The sequence below is a fragment of the Octopus sinensis genome, linkage group LG13 (assembly GCF_006345805.1).
Source record: "Octopus sinensis linkage group LG13, ASM634580v1, whole genome shotgun sequence".
NCBI classification, from domain to species: Eukaryota; Metazoa; Mollusca; class Cephalopoda; order Octopoda; family Octopodidae; genus Octopus; species Octopus sinensis.
Window position 1 is genome coordinate 34,829,896 of NC_043009.1, and position 19,217 is coordinate 34,849,112.

The 19,217-nt window shown below is 36.9% G+C and overlaps 1 protein-coding gene across 1 annotated transcript in view; it reads left to right on the forward strand.

The window, feature by feature from the left end:
* LOC115218487 (glycine receptor subunit alpha-2-like) overlaps positions 1-17,156 on the forward strand; it is a 208,034-nt gene extending 190,878 nt beyond the window's left edge. The window contains exons 7-8 of the mRNA XM_029788336.2: positions 12,719-13,092; positions 16,809-17,156. Of these exons, the coding sequence (XP_029644196.1) occupies positions 12,719-13,092; positions 16,809-16,979 (545 nt within the window). The 3' untranslated portion in view covers positions 16,980-17,156. The remainder of the gene's footprint in view (positions 1-12,718; positions 13,093-16,808) is intronic.
* Positions 17,157-19,217: the final 2,061 nt, after the last annotated feature.

The following is a 19,217-nucleotide window of genomic DNA, read 5'->3' on the forward strand; positions in this document are numbered from 1 at the left end:
TCCGGGTTCAGTCCCACTGCGTGGCATCTTGGGCAGGTGTCTTCTGCTATAGCCCCGGGCCGACCAATGCCTTGTGAGTGGATTTGGTAGACGGAAACTGAAAGAAGCCTGTCGTATATATATATATATATATATATATTATATATATATATATGTATGTGTGTGTATATGTTTGTATGTCTGTGTTTGTCCCCCTAGCATTGCTTGACAACCGATGCTGGTGTGTTTACGTCCCCGTCACTTAGCGGTTCGGCAAAAGAGACCGATAGAATAAGTACTGGGCTTACAAAGAATAAGTCCCGGGGTCGATTTGCTCGACTAAAGGCGGTGCTCGAGCATGGCCGCAGTCAAATGACTGAAACAAGTAAAAGAGTAAAGAGTAAAGAGTAATACAATGTCATACCAATGTGATACAAAGTGAGATGCAAAACAGAGCACACAATGACCCAGAGTAACATGATTAAAAGAGAAGTTGGTGCAGTGAAGTCACGCATGAAAATGGCACGCGAAAGTGGTACACATAGATGGCACGCTAAAGTGGTTTACTAAAATGAGATCCTCAAATTTAATTAAGAAAGTCATTCTGAAGGTGAACGCGTCACATTTGCCATTTTCAGGTCCTTCAACATACATGATGTTCAGTTTGAATCTTGAGTGATATTCGTAGAAAATATTTGAAGGTGAAGTATTCCAGGAAGAAACATCTTGGGACACAAAGGGTAGAAATAGGGAATCCAGGATTTAAGAAATGAGAAGAAAGCTAGAATGGGCTTGGTGGTACATATTAGTATACGCTTTCAAGCGAGTAGAAACCTATGATGTAGCAGGAAGGAGACAAGGACAAGATACAAGGTGCTTATTGGTTTAGTGTACTGTTTAAGAATTGTTTTGGTTTTGGATTTACTACAGATGTAGAGAAGTACATAATCAGGAATAAAATAAATATACACTGCTTCGTATACAGTCAGATGATTAGGAACATGTAATCTGAATAACTAGGTGTGAGGTGCCAGCTACAATTACCATAAACAACTCTCGCCCGTTGGCATATATAGTATGACGTCAAATTGACTTCAGTACTATATCTTATCTTTCTTGAGCTCAATTTTGAAATGTCGACGGGAGAATATTATTACAGACGCAGAGCTATGAGCAAAACAATGAAACTCCCCTTTCCTCTCGAATTTATCTTAATGTAAAAATTGTATTGAGATAATGATTTTTTTTTATATTTCGTTTTTGGATTTGATTTGCAAGATTCTTTATATGAGTTCGTGTGTTGAAGCATATTCTATTGTGTCTGGGGAGAGTCATTTTCTTTTTGTGCCTTATTATTTAACACACTCACCGGTAAAATTTCCACTTTTTTTCTTATTTTTATTGTCCAAAAATTTTCGTTGCGCCTTGCAACCTTTTCAATAGTCTTGACTCTGTCCGTTATTTACACTGCGTTCCCTTTTGTTTGTTTGTGCGCATGTGTGTGGGTCAGTGTGTGTGTGTGTGTGACTATACATGCATGCATGTACGTATGTATGGATGTGTGTGTTTGCCTGTGTATATATGTATATATGTGTGTGTATCCATATGTATATATCTATGTATCTGTGTGCATCTGTATGTAAGTATCCTGCATATTTATGTGCTTGCATGTCCGTGTTTGTGAATTTTCTATGTATGTGTGTGTGAGCATGTGTTTGTATATGTATGCACCTCTGTCTCCTTGTGTGTGCATGTCTGTATGTGTGTGTGTGTGTTATGCAACTATGTACCATGTTTGTATGTATGGATGTGCATCTTTATATGTGTGGATCCGTGTCTCCATATGTGTCTGTTCATATAGTCTATGTACCTATCCGTCTGTATGTTGATCTGTTTATTTTCATATCTATATGCTTACATACAGAAAAATAAATAAATAAATAAATAAATAAATTTTAAAAAAGTGCAGACACACACACACTCGCACCCACATACATACATACATTTATCTACGTAACAGTCCACTAACTATTCTACTCTACCTGTGTAAACTGTGGGTATGGAGGTATGTTATTTACTGTGTATATTTCCTATTTAGCATTGGGGAGGTTTCATTTATAAGGACGTACTCCCGTATTTGTCTGAGTACTGGGTCTTTTGGGTGCTTGGATAAGATACAGATGTCAAGTTGACCCAAGTTACCGCCATGGTGGTCTTTGGCATGTTGGTAGAGTATGGAGGACTGTTTTCTGTCGTCATATTGTCTTAGATGTTCATTTATCCGTTCCGCAATGCTCCTAGACGTCTCTCCTATGTACGTCATGTTCATGTCCTTACAAGCACCTTCTATGTATCTTATGCTGTAAACTACATTTCGAGTTCTACAGTTAACACCAGGGCTAATCCTACATACCACGCAGTTATCATTGGTGCATATGGTATTCTTAAAGGGGTACGTCCTTTTCAACAATCTTAATGTTGAGTTTGGTCTCCCTCAGAGCTTTTCTAAATCTACGGGCTAGCTCTCCATGGGCTGTGGCCTCTACAAACATCACTCCTTGATATTTGTCGGTTTTATACCACGTGTTCGCCCTATTTGCTTTGTCACAAGTTCTTCACAAGTTCTTTGTATCCTATTCCATTCTTTGTTTCTATATCTAGGGAAGGTACCACTGGTATCATTACATATAATGTTATATAATTTCTTTCTAGCCCCCCCCCGTATACACGAACCCTATCTTTCTGATCATATCCAGAGAACTGCATGCGGTGTATGAAGTTCTGTATATGTTTTTTCATTTCATAGGGTTCGCATAGTGGGGACACATTGTTCATTATTCTAACTAGGTCTGCTATTAGTATGTTAATTTTCATGTTGTGTGACAAAGCTGAGTTCTTGTGAACAACATATTTTGAAGTTACGGGTTTCATGTAATAAGAGTGGAGGAGCTGCACTCTATTGTTCCAATGTTCAAAGTTTTTTTATATTTATGATTTATGAAGACACAAGAAGGAAGTGGCAAAGAAATCGTATAGAAGCGCTAATTTATTTGTTTCTCTTGGCAAAGTGTATGAAAGAAATTACATAGATATACATTGAAAAGGTTAGGGTATTCAATAAAGACAAGTGAGTAGAGTCACGGGTTAACAGTTAGAATCTAAATTTTGTAAATTTTTTAATCTACTTGGAATCGTAAGTGAAATTGATAGAAACGGTAGTGATATATTCCCCTTTTGACATAAAGACAGGTGTTGTGTATTTAAACAGCTGGTGTTGATGGAATAAATCATTATTCACCTGGTACAAAAAGAGAAAGACAAACTCTATGCTATCGGGAATTTGAATACGCGCACACACACATCATGTCATATATTTGGAAGAAAGTTTTCAGGCCAGATGCGCTAGTTCGAACAACATAGAAGCGAAGGTAGCTGGTGCAGGTTAATAGAGAACAACGATTATCATTGCTCAGATGCCGCCGGATTAGCATGCCCTCGCGGAGATTTTTAGTTCTGGGATTAAATATTAGGGTTTCCTTCCTGTAATAAGACGAAATGCTACTACAATGGGGGAGAGAAGTGGTGGCTCAAGCCAAACGACCTATTGTAGTGGAGGCTTACATGTCTGGATCTTTCTTGTTATTTTCTAAATTTATTCATGCGGCGACCATTCACGTTAAAGAAAACTGCAATGCCGTCATCTCTGTGCAACTTTACAGAGACTTGGTAGTTTGCTGAGAGCGTTTGCCAGTTCCGTCATAGATTCTTTTGGAGTCACTGAAAAAAGGGTCTCCGTGAACATAAAGCGCCGCTCAGCAGTCATTATGACTCATACCAATGCTACTTATACAAGTAAATGTTTTCCTGAATTTAGAGTTCAATTATATTGAACCTGCAGTATCGCCCGGCGTTGCTCGGGTTTGTAAGGGAAATAACTATATAAGCATTTTTAGAGATGTTAAGTATAATAGCCATCTCAATATGGTTAATCACAAAGGGGTTACTGTAGCTTTTTACGTTCTGAGATTTAATAATAAATTTTTAGAGTTACTTCCCTTATATATGCACAAAATGCATTAAAAATGGGAAAAATTGATGGTAAAATTTTTTTTTAAATCGTAGACTCATCGTAGACGCGCGCTAATACCCAGAAGGGCTCGATATGAATCACGACTATAAGATACCCGGTTTTGGTTAATCTGCACCGCAAAATGTGGGAGTAGTTAGGAATCTAAGTTGTAGGAGACAGACACACAACCTCACTTTTATATATAAAGATTAGATAAGTCTGCTTTATTTTCTATTGAAACGTTTGATGACGGTGACCCCCGATTTCACTATGCTAACCTCGTAGTATTTTTAATTTTAGAGTCACATACGCGCATGCTTCATTTTCGAGAGGGCCATTAGTGTACACATGAGTTTGAGTAGAAAATTGTTCTTAAAATTAATTTTAAATGATAAGGTTTACACATAACAACATGCTCTACGAAGTCCAGAGGATTTTTGCTGTAGTTATAATCGTTTCTGTCTCTCAACAGGAGTAAGACTTTATTTATTTGGAGATCATACACCTGAATCAAATTATATAAAGATCTATAAGGCGGTGAGCTGGCAGAACGTTAGTACGCCAGGCGAAATGCGTAGCCGTATTTCGTCTGCCGTTACGTTCCGAGTTCAAATTCCGCCGAGGTTGACTTTGCCTTTCATCCTTTCGGGGTCGATAAATTAAGTACCAGTTATGCAATGGGGTCGATATAATCAACTTAATCCGTTTGTCTGTCCTTGTTTGTCCCCTCTGTGTTTAGCCCCTTGTGGGTAGTAAAGAAATATATATAAAGATCTTTAAATTATGGGGAAATAATGATCTAGGCCATTAACGAGATAAAATAAAACAAAGATAAATAAATGAAGGAAAACGGGAATAGAAAGGTAACAAGTTTACTTCGAAACCACGTGACCTGAGATGGCAATGAGCTCTACACTTTCTTTCAGACCCAGCAACTATGAAAAAAACAAAATAAACAAAACAAACAAAACAAACAAAATAAACAAAACAAACAAAACAAACAAAAAACATAAACAAAGAGACAAAACAAAACACCGCTTTCAATAAATTGGTTGTTATTTCCTGCAGTTTGCATGACCACTTAGAGGCATCCTGATTAGTTCGTCGTGAATGTCATGCTTTGTTGGTTTTATGTGTGCGTGTGTGCGCGTGCGAATGTGTGTGCGTGTGTTTGTTTCTTTGTTTATTTGATTGTTTTCTTCTTTTTCTCCCTCCCTTTGTCTGTCTATTTGTCTGTCTATTTTTATTTTTACTCTTTTCCCCTGTTTCTCTATTTGTCTTTCAATCTCACCTCCTCCTCAGGATTGTTCCCCTTCTATCCCCTCCTCTTTAACAATTCGACTCTCTTTAAGTTTTTCTCTACTTTTTATTACTCTTTGCTTCTTTATTTCTATCTGTCTGTTTGTCTATATCTCTCCCACTCTTTTTCTATTTCTTATCTGGCTCTCTATCTCTGTATCTCTTATCTCCCTGTTCACCTCAATATCCACAGAGAAATCCAGTAAATCATTCCTTAAATCCCGTCTATTTGCTTTTTTCCTGTGGATAAGAGTAATGGCGTGGCGAGGCGGTCGGCGGTAGAGTGTTGCCTTTTTTCTCTCCTTTGCAGCATTTCTCATCCAGTTACAGATTAGTTCTTTCTTTCTTTCTTGTTTTCTTTAGTGCACATCAATAGACACACTTCACAATTGGCATGATAGCGTCACTTGAAAGCAACTCTCACAGAACAAAACCTGCCATACAAACAAACGAGATAGAAACCACAAACAAAATAACGAAAATTAAAGCAAACAAGTAAACAAACATGACAGAATTTGCTGAAAATTTCAAATGAAAACTAAACCTTTACACAAGAAGCTTTTATTAATAACAATATTGGCACAGACACGCTGATTACACTAATATCGGTTTTAAATTTTTGCACAAGGCCAGCAAGCTCGATTATATTGATTATATTGACTCCAGTGCTGAACTGGTACTTATTTTATCGACTCCGAAAAGATGAAAGTCAAAGTCGACTTCAGTGGAATTTGAGCTCAGAATGTACAGACGGACGAAATGCCGCTAAGCATTCCGCCCGGCGTGCTGACGATTCTGCCAGCTGGTTGATTGTTGTAACATTAGCATTTGTTCTTGTTTATTCCTGTTTTTTTTTTATAGAAATGTTAACTCTGGGCTTCTCTTTATTGTAATATTAACATCAACCTTTTAGTAATACCCTACTTGTAGATAGCATATAGTTTTGATATCTCTTTTACTCTTTTACTTGTTTCAGTCATTTGACTGCGGCCATGCTGGAGCACCGCCTTTAATCGAGCAACTCGACCCCGGGACTTATTCTTTGTAAGCCCAGTACTTATTCTATCGGTCTCTTTTGCCGAACCGCTAAGTGACGGGGACGTAAACACACCAGCATCGGTTGTCAAGCAATGCTAGAGGGACAAACACAGACACACAAACACGCACACACACACACACACACACACACACACACACACCACACACACACACATATATATATATATATATATATATATATATATATATATATATATATATATAGCATCTATATATATATACACATATATAGCATCTTTCTTTGAAAATCTCTAAAGCAATCGACGAAATGACTTGTAATGTTAATATAACTACAAGGCGGCGATCTGGCAGAATGGTTAGCACGCCGGGCAAAATGCTTACCAATATTTCATCTGCCGCTACGTTCTGAGTTCAAATTCCGCCGAGGTCGTCTTTGCGTTTCATCCCTTCGGATTCGATAAATTAAGTACCAGTTGCGTACTGGGTAGATCTGATCGACTGTCCCCCTCCTCCGATATTTCAGGCTTAGTGCTTATAATAGAAAGGAATATTTATATAACTACATTGTTTTACCTTCTGGATTCTAATCGCATTGAGGTAAATTGAATTTCATCCTTCGTGGGGTATGAGATAAAATATAAACCTAAACACGTGCACAGTGGTTGATTCCATATACTATTCCTTCCCACCCACAAGTAACAAAGGGATTTACAAACCCAGGCACATATCTTAGCACTCTGTGGCTATCCAAAATTGGCTAGCTACAACGATGAATAGGAGCCTATAAAATCGAACTGGTTGTATTCCTGGCTTGAGTAGTAAATCTTAAGTTCGTTTAGGGGAATTTCTAAAAGGATCCAGAATATATAAAAAAGACGTTAACTAATACGAAATGTATCACACCATGCGAGTGGCTTGTGTTGAAACAAATTGCGTTATCATAAATTTTTGGAAATAACTGATATCACAAGCGATTCAATATCGACTGATTGAAGCATTGAATTGTTATATTCAAAGATACTTACATAATAGAAACGCGTGATAGCTTTTTGTAAAGTGTGATCCTCTTTTAAAGAGGTGTCAGTGTGTTAGTCTTCATTCTAGTTAATGCCTCTAATATATATATATATATATATATGGATATGTAAAAAAACACAACTGGGACAAGCCTTCGATCTTCAGTCAAGAACCGGATCATCTTCGCAATTTCGGCTGATTAATCTTGAGATTGCTCCGACCTGGCCAGCCCCAAAGGAAAATCTAAGCCAAGCGCATTAGATTCCTTGGAAGAAAGCCTCGAATGTATACAAAATAAAGACGGGAACGAATAAGAATACAAAAATACGTAAAAATAATAATGATAACACGAATAAGAATACGAAAATACGTAAAACAATAATGATAATAATAATAACAAAAACAGGACGTTACAGACAGACGTCTTTCGACATATATATATATATATATATATATATATATATATATATATATATATGTACTTAGCTGATACAAAAGGGTGAAAGATAAAATTGGGTGCGGTGGGATTTGAAACTTAGAACGCAAAGAGCCGGAAGAATCACTTACGCTCTCCACGTTCTGAGTTCCAGTCTCATTGCGGCCAACTTTGGCTTTCATCTATTTGAAGTTGCTAAAATAAAATACCAGTCGAGTACTGCAATCAACAGTATCAATTTACTTCCCCCTCCCCCCAAATTTCAAACCTTGTAGTTATGTTGGGGACAATAAAAATCTGTAGAGACTTCCATTACAGGCCACACCTTTGAAGAGAATGTAGTTTATTTTATCAATCTTAGAAAAATAAAAGGCACGGATGACCTCGGCTGGATATGAATTCGGAATGTAAATAGATGTAGTCAAATACTGCACATATCTCCTCCATGTTTTGCTACTTTTGTCTGCGCAGTACCAACCCAATACCACAAATAGTTATTTTGGATATTTTCGGTTTGAACGGTAGTTTTTTCTAGCGGTAACATATGAAATTGTCACCCATAATTATGACCCTAGTATCGATCTATTGCATTTCAATCTGTTTTAGGGTTAGGGATAGTTAGGGTTAGGGGTGGGGGGAAGGGTATCTTTTTTTCTTCACAAATGTAAATAAATCCAATCTGTTTCTTAAACGAGGGACATATTCATACGGCACAGAATGTTTTCACCTCAATAGACGTCAGTGATTGGTTGAAATTGCAGAAATTGAAGAAAAAAACCAACAAATATCTTATAAACTATAGAATTTTCTCAATAAAGCCAAGAGAAAAAGATGTTTTATAAACACATTCTACCAGTATACGAAGTTTAAAATTTTTTAGTTACCTAGAAATTATTTTAAAAACTGCCGTTCAAACCGATAAGAACCGTTATTTTTAATGATTACGCGCTGTTAAGACTGCATTCAAATAAAGTCAGTGTTCTATGCATGAGCATGTCTTGTTTTTACTTTACCAACATTCAAGGATGGCTGAAAACTTTGTAGGCCGACCATGGAAGAGTGGTTGTTAGAGCTGTGAAATCTTGCATTATTAATAACTGCATCGTTTCTTTCTAGGTAAATTGATATCTGACTGTTCAAACAAAACTTCAAAAGTAACTAGTAACGACTTCTCTTGAAAATCGACAAAATTTAGCATCGTTTTTTTACGAGGCACCTGCAGAAAAAGGATTTCGTCACCCAAGGACATTCATGCTGACATGGTTGCTACATTAGGGGATGACATTCCAGGTTTATCGACAGTGCATAAGTGGACAGTGGAATTTAGGAGGGGAAGGGGGAGTCTTGAATATAACCCAAGGTCTGGATATCCTATAACTTCCACCACCGAGGAAAACATTGTTCGTGTTCACCACAGGGTGACAGGCGATTGACTATAAATCAAACAGTCAATGCTATTAGCATATCCAGTGAGAGAGTTGAGAACATTCTGCGCAATGAACTTGGCAGGACGAAGGTTTCTGCTCAGTAAGTGCTACGTCTTTTGATACCTGATGAAAAGTACACTAGGCTAATCACATCATGGGAAAATCTGACGTTGTTTGAGACAGACTCAGCTGGTTTCCATGAATGTTCCCTAACCCGAAATGACTGTTGCCTTCAGCATTTTGAGCCAGAGACAAAGAGACAATTTATACGGAGGAAATACTCTTAGCCAGCTCCAAAGAAGTCCAAGGTCGTTTCATCCCCAGAGAAGGTGATGACCTCACTTTTTGGGGGATGCAAAGGGTATTGTGTTCATTGAAAAGGGCCGCACTATTAATGGAGAGTAGTATGCCAATTTGCTGAGGCAGTTTCGAAAAGCTATTAAGAGCAAGCGCTCAGGAAAATTAGCGAAAGGGCTTTTGCTTCACGAGGACAATGCTCCAGCACGCAAGTCTTTCGTTTCAACGGCGCCTGTGTCATTGAACTGGTTGATCACACTCACTCTTCTTCTGATTTCGCCCCAGCTGACTATGAAAAAAAAAACACACTCAGCTGGGAACCAGTATCGCAGTGATGATGACGTCACATCTACTGTTGATGAAATTTTTGCATGAAAGGATTTGCTCCCATTCTATGAAAGTATCTTGGTCAGCCCTATAAACTTTTCAGCCAGCCCTCTTTATTATAGAACATTTTGAATTGATTTAGTCGGAAAGTTGATTTTAAGTAGATTATTACATAGCAATGCAAATATGTCCATTTTGGCAACAAAGTTTATCTGACTAAGCTTTGTATAAGTTTACCCTATAAGTAAACAGGCATTCAACCGTTTACGACACTAGCTGTGTATCTTAATTGATTAAACTGGCAACCTTGCCAAAATATTTTCATTTCTAATACTGAATCACCAACTGTGAAAATCTGTTAATGGTTTCTGTTAATGGTGTATGTATGAGTGTGTGTGTGTGTGTGTGTGTGTGTGTGAGAGAGAAAGAGAGAGAGAGAGTGAAAGAGAGAAAGAGAGAGAGAATGAGGGGGAGAGAAACTACTTCTGTGCGAGTGCATGTATATCTACATTTGTGTGAACGTGTGTATATTAGCATGTTCGATGTTTCAGTTAGTGTGTATATGTATATTTGTAATTTGTCCTTGTGTACGAACACGCACTCTTATATAATGAATGAGTGAATAGGTATTTTCATATTTGTAAATGCATGCGCGCGCGTGTGTGTGAATATTTGTAAGCCTGTATATGTATGCTTTTGTCTTTGTCTTTGTGTGTGTAATTATGTGCCTGGCTAAATCGAGTAATGATAACCATCGTAGAAGCCTATTAGTCTAACGTCATCTCGCTAACGACACACGTCACCTCAAATACCTGCATGACTGAGGAGGAAACTAATTGATTTCTTAGTTGGGCATCAGAAGTGATTATAGCACTGATGTGATATTTAATTGTACCCTTTAACGTTTTCATTTCAAATATCGATGATATCGACTTTGACTTTCATCATTCCAAGATCGATAAAATAAGAACTAGCCAAGTAATGTGATCGATTTATTCCCCTATACTCCGCCAGCCATATGTTTCCCCAGGAAAAATTGTAGATGTATTACGCAATTGTTTATAGTTTTACGGTATCAGTTGAAGTAATTAGCACATCACTTTATGTTTCTCTTGTATAGAGACTTATTACTTCTAACTTTGGTACAAGTTTATTATTTCTAACTTTGATCCGGCGAAATTTATTTAATCGTTTCGGAGGGGATTTGAACGTAGAACTATAGAAGATATCGCCAAATACCGCAAGGCATATCATCTGATGGTCTGCTAAATGATGTGGCCTTGGTGTTTATGTCAGGAACATTGTTATAGTGATTGATGTTTTCCTTTAACATCACGTCCGCTCTGATTGAGAGAACTATAATCAAAAGCGTTCCAACCAATGTTTTACCTTCAGTTTTCATATCTAACATAGCATTGTTCAGGCTGTTCGTTACAATTTATTTTTAAATGACTGTTGGTTGTGATTTGAAAAGATTTGGCTACTATTTCTAGTAGTTTCAGTGTCTAAATAGACCATCACTCGCTGGTTCCTTTTCCTAGATGTGTTTTTTTTCTTGCATTCCTTTATATTCTGAACTTAAAACCAGATGACAATTTTCTCCTTCATGCATGGTCAAAGATAGAGAAAATTTTTCACTGGGTGAACTGAAGAGCATCGGATCAAATGTGCTACGGCATTTAGCTGCTGCACTTCGGGTTTTGAGTTCAAATCTAGTTCGGATCGATACAATGATTTTCACGGAGACGATTGTCGGCCCCCTAGAATGTGAACACTTGTAGTAAATTTTCAAAATCTTATTGGCAGAAAAAATATATTGCTTCATATTTACTCCTTTCTCTGTCGCTATAAAACTGTGGACCACCATACAAGAAATTTGTAATGTTTGTTCTAGAAATGTAAGCTTAAAACCAAGGAAATATAGTGTTACGCATCTAGTCCGACGCTATTTCTGCCAAACTTTTTCATAAAGTTTTGCTCTCGATCCCCAGTAGATGACTGGTATTTAACCGAGCCATTGAAGAATCCTATACATGGTTCTGCAAGAAATTAGAGTCAAATTTCCTTCAAATTACACCATAATGTCTTAAAAATGGGAGTATACATTTGATAGTGTAGTCCTAATCATGCAAAGACCTAGAGAAGGACAAAATGGTCAGTCCTTGGTTGGAACACTTTTGCTCCTATTCCGTGAAGGCTGCCCTGAGGCTACACAACAACAACTGGTACTTAATTTATAGAGTATCTCAGGGAGATAAATGTGAAGTTAACCTGGACGTGATTTGGAATATGAATGCAGAGATTCTAAATGAAATACTGCGCCTCCAGTGCTGTGATTTTTAACTCTTTTAACCTGTCTGAGGGAACGAGGAAGCCTCTGTATGGTTGTTGGTTATGCTAAATATAGAAGCATGACAAATTCGAGAGTTTTGTTTGCCAAATTACACAAGGAATTGTTAAACTTGCGGCAATGACAAAAGACACTCGTTCAAGTTACTGCTTAGTAGAATATATTTTTACTAATTGTTTTAACTAATTGATTTTACTGATTAACTTTAATAATTGATTTAGCTTGTGATAGATTTGTCATGTAATTTACAATTTATCTATTTTTCTATCACTTTTTTTTTGTTTAGTTAATTCCTCTATTGGAATATTAACCGTTTTCTTATTTAGTCAAAGGTCATTGTTTTCCGTAACAAAAACACGATTTCAATGTTCTCGTATTTCTTCCCTTGGGGTTTTATGTTATACCTATGTCAGAAATTATTTAACAATTTACTATTTTTGATAATTTTTCATTCTTTTTTGTATTCTAATATTATTCCATTATTCTTTCTTACACAGAAAACTTCACCTGCTTATATGCCAGCTTCTATCTCAAGAGGGACATCGGTTACTATATGATACAACTGTATATACCTAGCATCCTTATCGTATTCTTGTCGTGGGTTTCCTTCTATCTAAATGTGTCAGCTGTACCTGCACGAATATCATTAGGAATTCTAACTGTTCTTACGCTGACAACTCAAAGATCTGCAGGAATAGCGGCCTTACCTAAAGTCTCCTATATCAAAGCCATTGATGTGTGGATGGCATCTTGTCTCTGCTTCGTTTTCGCAGCACTTTTAGAGTTTGCCTTCGTTAACGTTTTGGACAGGCGATATTTAAAGATTATTGCCTCCATGAAAGAAAACGAACTCACTGGAAAATGTCCCGAGGTGAGTACACACACACACACACATACACACACACACACACGCATATGCATTTGTTTCATAATTCTGTTTTGTTTTCAATAATAAATCTCTGAACGAGATGTAAACAGTTACCGCTCGACAACGTAAAGTATACTAGCCATCCCAATATGGCTAACCACTAAGGGTGGGTGTTACTGTAGCTTGTAGCCCCAGGAGATCATCGTCTCCAGCTGGCTAGAGGCACACTTTCTGTGCCCTTATGGTATTTGCTACGAGAGAGGGATGACCTCCCTTTGCAAATACCATAAGGGCACAGAAAGTGTGCCAAAAGCCAGCTGGAGACGATGATCTCCTGGGGCTAAAAGCTACAGTAACACCCATCCTTAGTGGTTAGCCATATTGGGATGGCTAGTATACTTTCTGTTTTGTTTTGTTTTAGAGTTACTGAGCTTTACAAATATCTGAGTGCTAAGGATCTCTGGTTCTGTGCTGCAGAATTAGCGATTTGTGTCTTATAACCAAAGATATGATGTATCCACATTTATGAAGATTTTTAACTGTCAGAAGGACACTGTCTACCATATTTCTCAACACACATTCTCTATTGAAAATGAAGGCTGACCTGCACAATTCACAGTCAGCCAAAAGAAACCCAAGTGTATGCATGTCGCAATATTTAGTCTTGCTAATATCTATCATACCTAAAAATCGGAAGAAATTCAGCTGGGCAATAATTCTTTCTATTTATTGGTTTGTCCCGAAAGAAGCAGGCTGCAGCATATGGCCATCGCAAACCATCCTTCCAAGAAGTTGTTGCATGCTACTGAGGTAGTAAAGACGCACATGTCAGCCTAAGAAGTCTTTAAGTTGTTGTGGAGCCGAGTCAATATGTTATTAAATATTTAAGTACTTACTACTCTGACTAAATAAGTTGATTGCTACTTTCGTTCTCTCTCATATCTTTTAGATTCGTTTATGGTGACGTTAGGGGTGTGTAAATAAAACCCCCATTTCATTATGCCGGGTACCGCCTAATGATACTGGCTAGTCAGTCAGTTTTTCGGGGTTGCATTTTGGTTAGAGTCATGCTGTAGGATAAATATAATAATGACAATAATTCTAGGAGGGAATTTATAAATATTTAATACATCGCGACGTGCGTTTCCATAAATCACACGATTTTAACATCAGAGTCGGTATCCTTGGGATTAGTACAAATTAGTCTGTATTATCCGTGGGCATCATCATTGATCCATTTCATCAGGCGATACTGAGATCTGCACCCGCGGTCGGCTTCACCCGGGCTCGCGTCCGCGGCTTCCATGCACGCCGCGGCACCCTCCTACTCGACCGGGCATCGGAAAGTCGCCTCGCCGGCGATCGCGCAACCTGTCGCCCGGCCGGTCCGGCATCGGTCGCTCGCTCCAGCGCCATCCATTAGAGGATTATTCACAGAGGGATGTTTATCCTTTCTTGCCAGTATGAAAGCCTCTCTAACTATGTGAGTATTTCTGTATGTACTTAGGAGGGGGAGGAAGGTGATGGGAGTAAAAGAAGGTATGGTAGTAATATGGGGATGGAGATGTGTGTGGTGGTGTTGGATTTATCTGCTATTCATTCTGCAGACTTTAAAGATGGTCATTCATTCAGCAGATTTAAGAAAGGTAGTACATTACATTCATAACTTCAATAAATTCTGAACTCAACAGGTCAGCTGCTATTCAGTGGAGTTTGTTGACCAAATTGATTATTACAACTGCTCTTGTAGTGACATTTTCATTGTTTCTATGAATAACCGATGTCGTAAAGTTCCATGAGAGATCCTGGCTTTCGTGAACATGTACAAGCGCAAGGCAGCGAGCTGTCAGAAATGTTAGCACGCCGGGCGAAATGCTTAACTGTATTTCACCTGTCTTTGTGTTCTGAGTTCAAATTCTGCCGAAGTCGACTTTGCCTTTCATCCTTTCGGGGTCGATAAATTAAGTACCAGTTGCGTACTTGGATCGATATAATCGACTGGCCCATTACCCCACAATGTCGGGTCTTGTGCCTAGAGTAGAAAAGAATATGTAGAAGCGTATAGTGTCGGTACAGGTATCGAGCGTAAACCACGTGGTAGCCTTTGTAAGAAACTCCGTATATGGGTCGCGAATGGATCGCCAGTGGATCATATATCCGGAAAAAAGTGCGAATATGGATTGAAATTTCCTCCTCTGTGTTAGAGAATGAAAAAATAAACCGAGTGGAAATTCTTAAAAGATGTGTGTGTGTGTGTGTGTGTGTGTGTGTGTGTGTGTGTGTGTGTTTGTACGTGCGCGCGTGTGTGTGTGTGTGTGTTTGTGTATGTGTGGGTGTATATGTGCCTGCATGTGTGTGATGGCGAAATTATTTAAGGTGTCAAAAATTACTGCATCGAGTAAATTTGTATGCTTTGCAAAATGTCGGACTGATCTTTCTTTACTGATCAAGGGACAACAGTTGACATGTTTCGGTTTATTTGGCCTCATCAGCATAAAATGATCTAATTGAGTCTGTAAAAATATGCAAAGTATTCCTTAAACAATTTAAGTAAACCTTTTTCTGTATGTTTAAACCTATACACTGAGCTGCTGTCTAGGCTAGACTGTACCCTGCTGGTGATATACAATGAGCTGACACAGATATCAATGAATATCTCTTCAAAATAAAGGTTAAACTCTCCTTTCTTTAAAGATGTACTATGAAAATTATTTTTGAATTATCTCCCCTTCTTATTGAGACCCGATATCAATAGTCACTGGGTTTACGTTTAGGAAAGAAATGACAATAAATAAATTATTCATTATATACAGCTTTCTGACATGATCTTTATAATTTAATTAATCAAATTCATAGTATTGGTCTCTTTAGATCTCTTTTACATAAACGTATTTGTATGTACATGAACATTATATAAACATAATTTTATACATACATACGTATACATACATACGTATACACACATACGTATACATACATACATATATACATACATACACACACACGCATACACACACACACACACACACACATACACACACACACACACACACACACACACACACACACACACATAAATGGGTAACAAAGATGTACAGGTGTCAATTCATTGCGGCCATTTGAAGTGTCTCCTTTAATTGATTAATGCAGACATTACATCATTGCAAAGAAACCGTTTTCGTCAGATGACTGTATAGACTTCACACACAAAAGACAAACCAATTGCTTTAACATATTCGTATCACCACCGGAGCTCAAATATTGACATTGATTCGGCCTTTATATCTTTATAACAGGCGGCTGGCTTAGTGGCTCGGGCATTCAGCTCACGATTATAAGGTCGTGAGCTTAAATTCTGGCGACGCGTTGTGTCCGCGTGCAAGACACTTTATTTCACATTATTCCAGTTCTCTTAGCTGGCAAAAATGAGTAGTACCCGTATTTCAAAAGGCCAGCCTTGTCACCCTCTGTGTGACGCTGAATCTCCCTGAGAACTACGTTAAGGGTACACGTATCTGTGGAAATACTCAGCCACTTGCATGTTAATTTCACGAGCAAGCTGTTCCGTTGATCGTATCAACTGGGGCCCTCGTCGTTGTAAGCGATGGAGTGTTCCTTTATATATATATATATATATATATATAATGTACATGCATACCGATATATAAATGTGTGTATGTTTTTTTCTTATTGTAATTCTATTTCTTATTCTGTTTCAGGTTAATGACAGAGTCAAATCAAAGCGATTTAAGTGGATTCGCGACCCCAGAGGTCAACAGAAGGCAGCATATATTGACTTTTTGGCTCGGATAACTTTTCCAATAGCCTTTGGTATATTCTGTATAATATATTGGCTTGTCTATGGAGTAGTTGGGGTGAAAGAAGAATAAATTCTCCCTCCATCTCCATTTGTAACTAACCTCTCTCCCTCCCTCCTTCCTCCCCTCCTTTCTTTCTCCCATTTTTGCTTTAAACCCCATAACTCAATACATTTTCTTTATTTCCCATCCTGAAATTGTGTATTTATCTGTCTCTCTGTCTGTCTCTTAAATAAAATATAACAAGATTTCGGGCATATGAACACATTCAGTTTACGAAAATACAAACATGCATAACAAACATGTGTGTGCTTTGCGTGTACATACACACACATAAGAACACGCACCTGTAGATTCGCGCACGCGCGGACACACAAAAATACACATACATACACACTCACGCAAACACACATAACACACACACACACACACACACACACACACGCAAACACACACCCCACAAACGCACACACAGAGACATTTCAATATAGATAGTTTCCTAAGTACGTATGTAGAGGGAAAAGATCTACTTAGATTATCGTGGTAATCTACACTAGAATATAAATCAATATTACAGAAGCATTAAACACATGGTTTAATATATGAGAATATTCTGTCTGTCGTTTTTAATCAAAGATATCCACAGCAGTTATTTCAGTTAACCTTCCCTTCTCACATGATGTTACCACACAGTCGCTTACTCTGTGGAATATTTCCATTTCCACACTCACTATTGCTAGGTAGTTATTGACCCTGTGTTCGGTCCATCCGTCCTCTTGACAGCTCTTGTGTTTTTGTCCTAAATGACTGGCAACCCTCGTCACCGGGCTAGCCTGGAGGAGCAGGTTGAGACGCCGACCACCCAACCATGCTTAGACGTTGTATTGGATTAAGATGTTAACAGTAGCACTCAAAGCGACTAGCAACACATGCAAACATACATTCACACTTATATATACACACTGACAAACATACATACTTATATATCATGAATATATACATGCCTTCTTATACATACGCGCGCGCACACACATATACACACATACATAACAATACAGTAATTATACAATATTAATGCACATACCTACTCTAACTTAACACTGAGTTCTGTGTTTTCTCTATGTAATCACACGTTGATAAGTATTACAGTATATACAAGTGGGTATTTTTCAAGCAAATTCTGCGTTATGCTGTACTATATGGTTACATACATACATATGAATATATTATATATATATATATATATATAATATATATATATATATATTATATATATATATATATATATATATATATATATATATACATATATATATATATATATATATATATATATATATATATATAAACATATAAATAAATATATATATTATAAACATATATATATATATATATATATATATATATTATAAAGATATATATATATATATATATATATAATCAAAATAAGCCAGAAGGATATCCAGAGATAATGCAGTACGATCGTTTCAAGGAATTCCATTTAATTCAACAATGCAATCATTTAAATACAGAGTAATCCTCAGCTGCATATATATATATATATATATATATATATATATATATATATATATATTATATATATATAATATATATATTATATATATATATATATACATACATATATATATATATAAACTATAATCTATTTTAACATCTATGTTGGACTGTATTTAATAAATTAAATCATATACTCATTATTTCTATATATAAGTTTTCATACCTATACAAATTTAATAAAGTAAATTCAAATGTAAAGTACGAAGAAACATTATAAATCTTTGTAAATTATTCCAATTAAAATTCATCCGTTAATATATATATATATATATATATGTGTGTGTGTGTGTATATATATATGTATGACTGTCATATATATATATATAATATATATATATATATATATATATATATATATGTATATATATGTATGACTATCATACATTGGCAAACACGTAACGATACATCACCCTCCACGCGCGCGCACTTATTTACACACACAAACATATACACCCACATACACATACGCACGCACACACATAACATTGCAAAGCAATTCTAAATATAAGAAAAAAAACTAGACTAAAGATGAAACTCTGGATTGAGAGTTCGTTATATTTTGTTGTATTGGTATACAGTTTGACGTGTTTGTGTTTATTATATTTTCCCCATCTTTCAACCAGCCCCAGCAACGATATTCAAGATCAGACTTTGTCCTAACCTCGGTACCCCTTTATAAGCATCCATCCGCGCACAACAGAATACATGAAACACCTGATATCGCTAAATGAA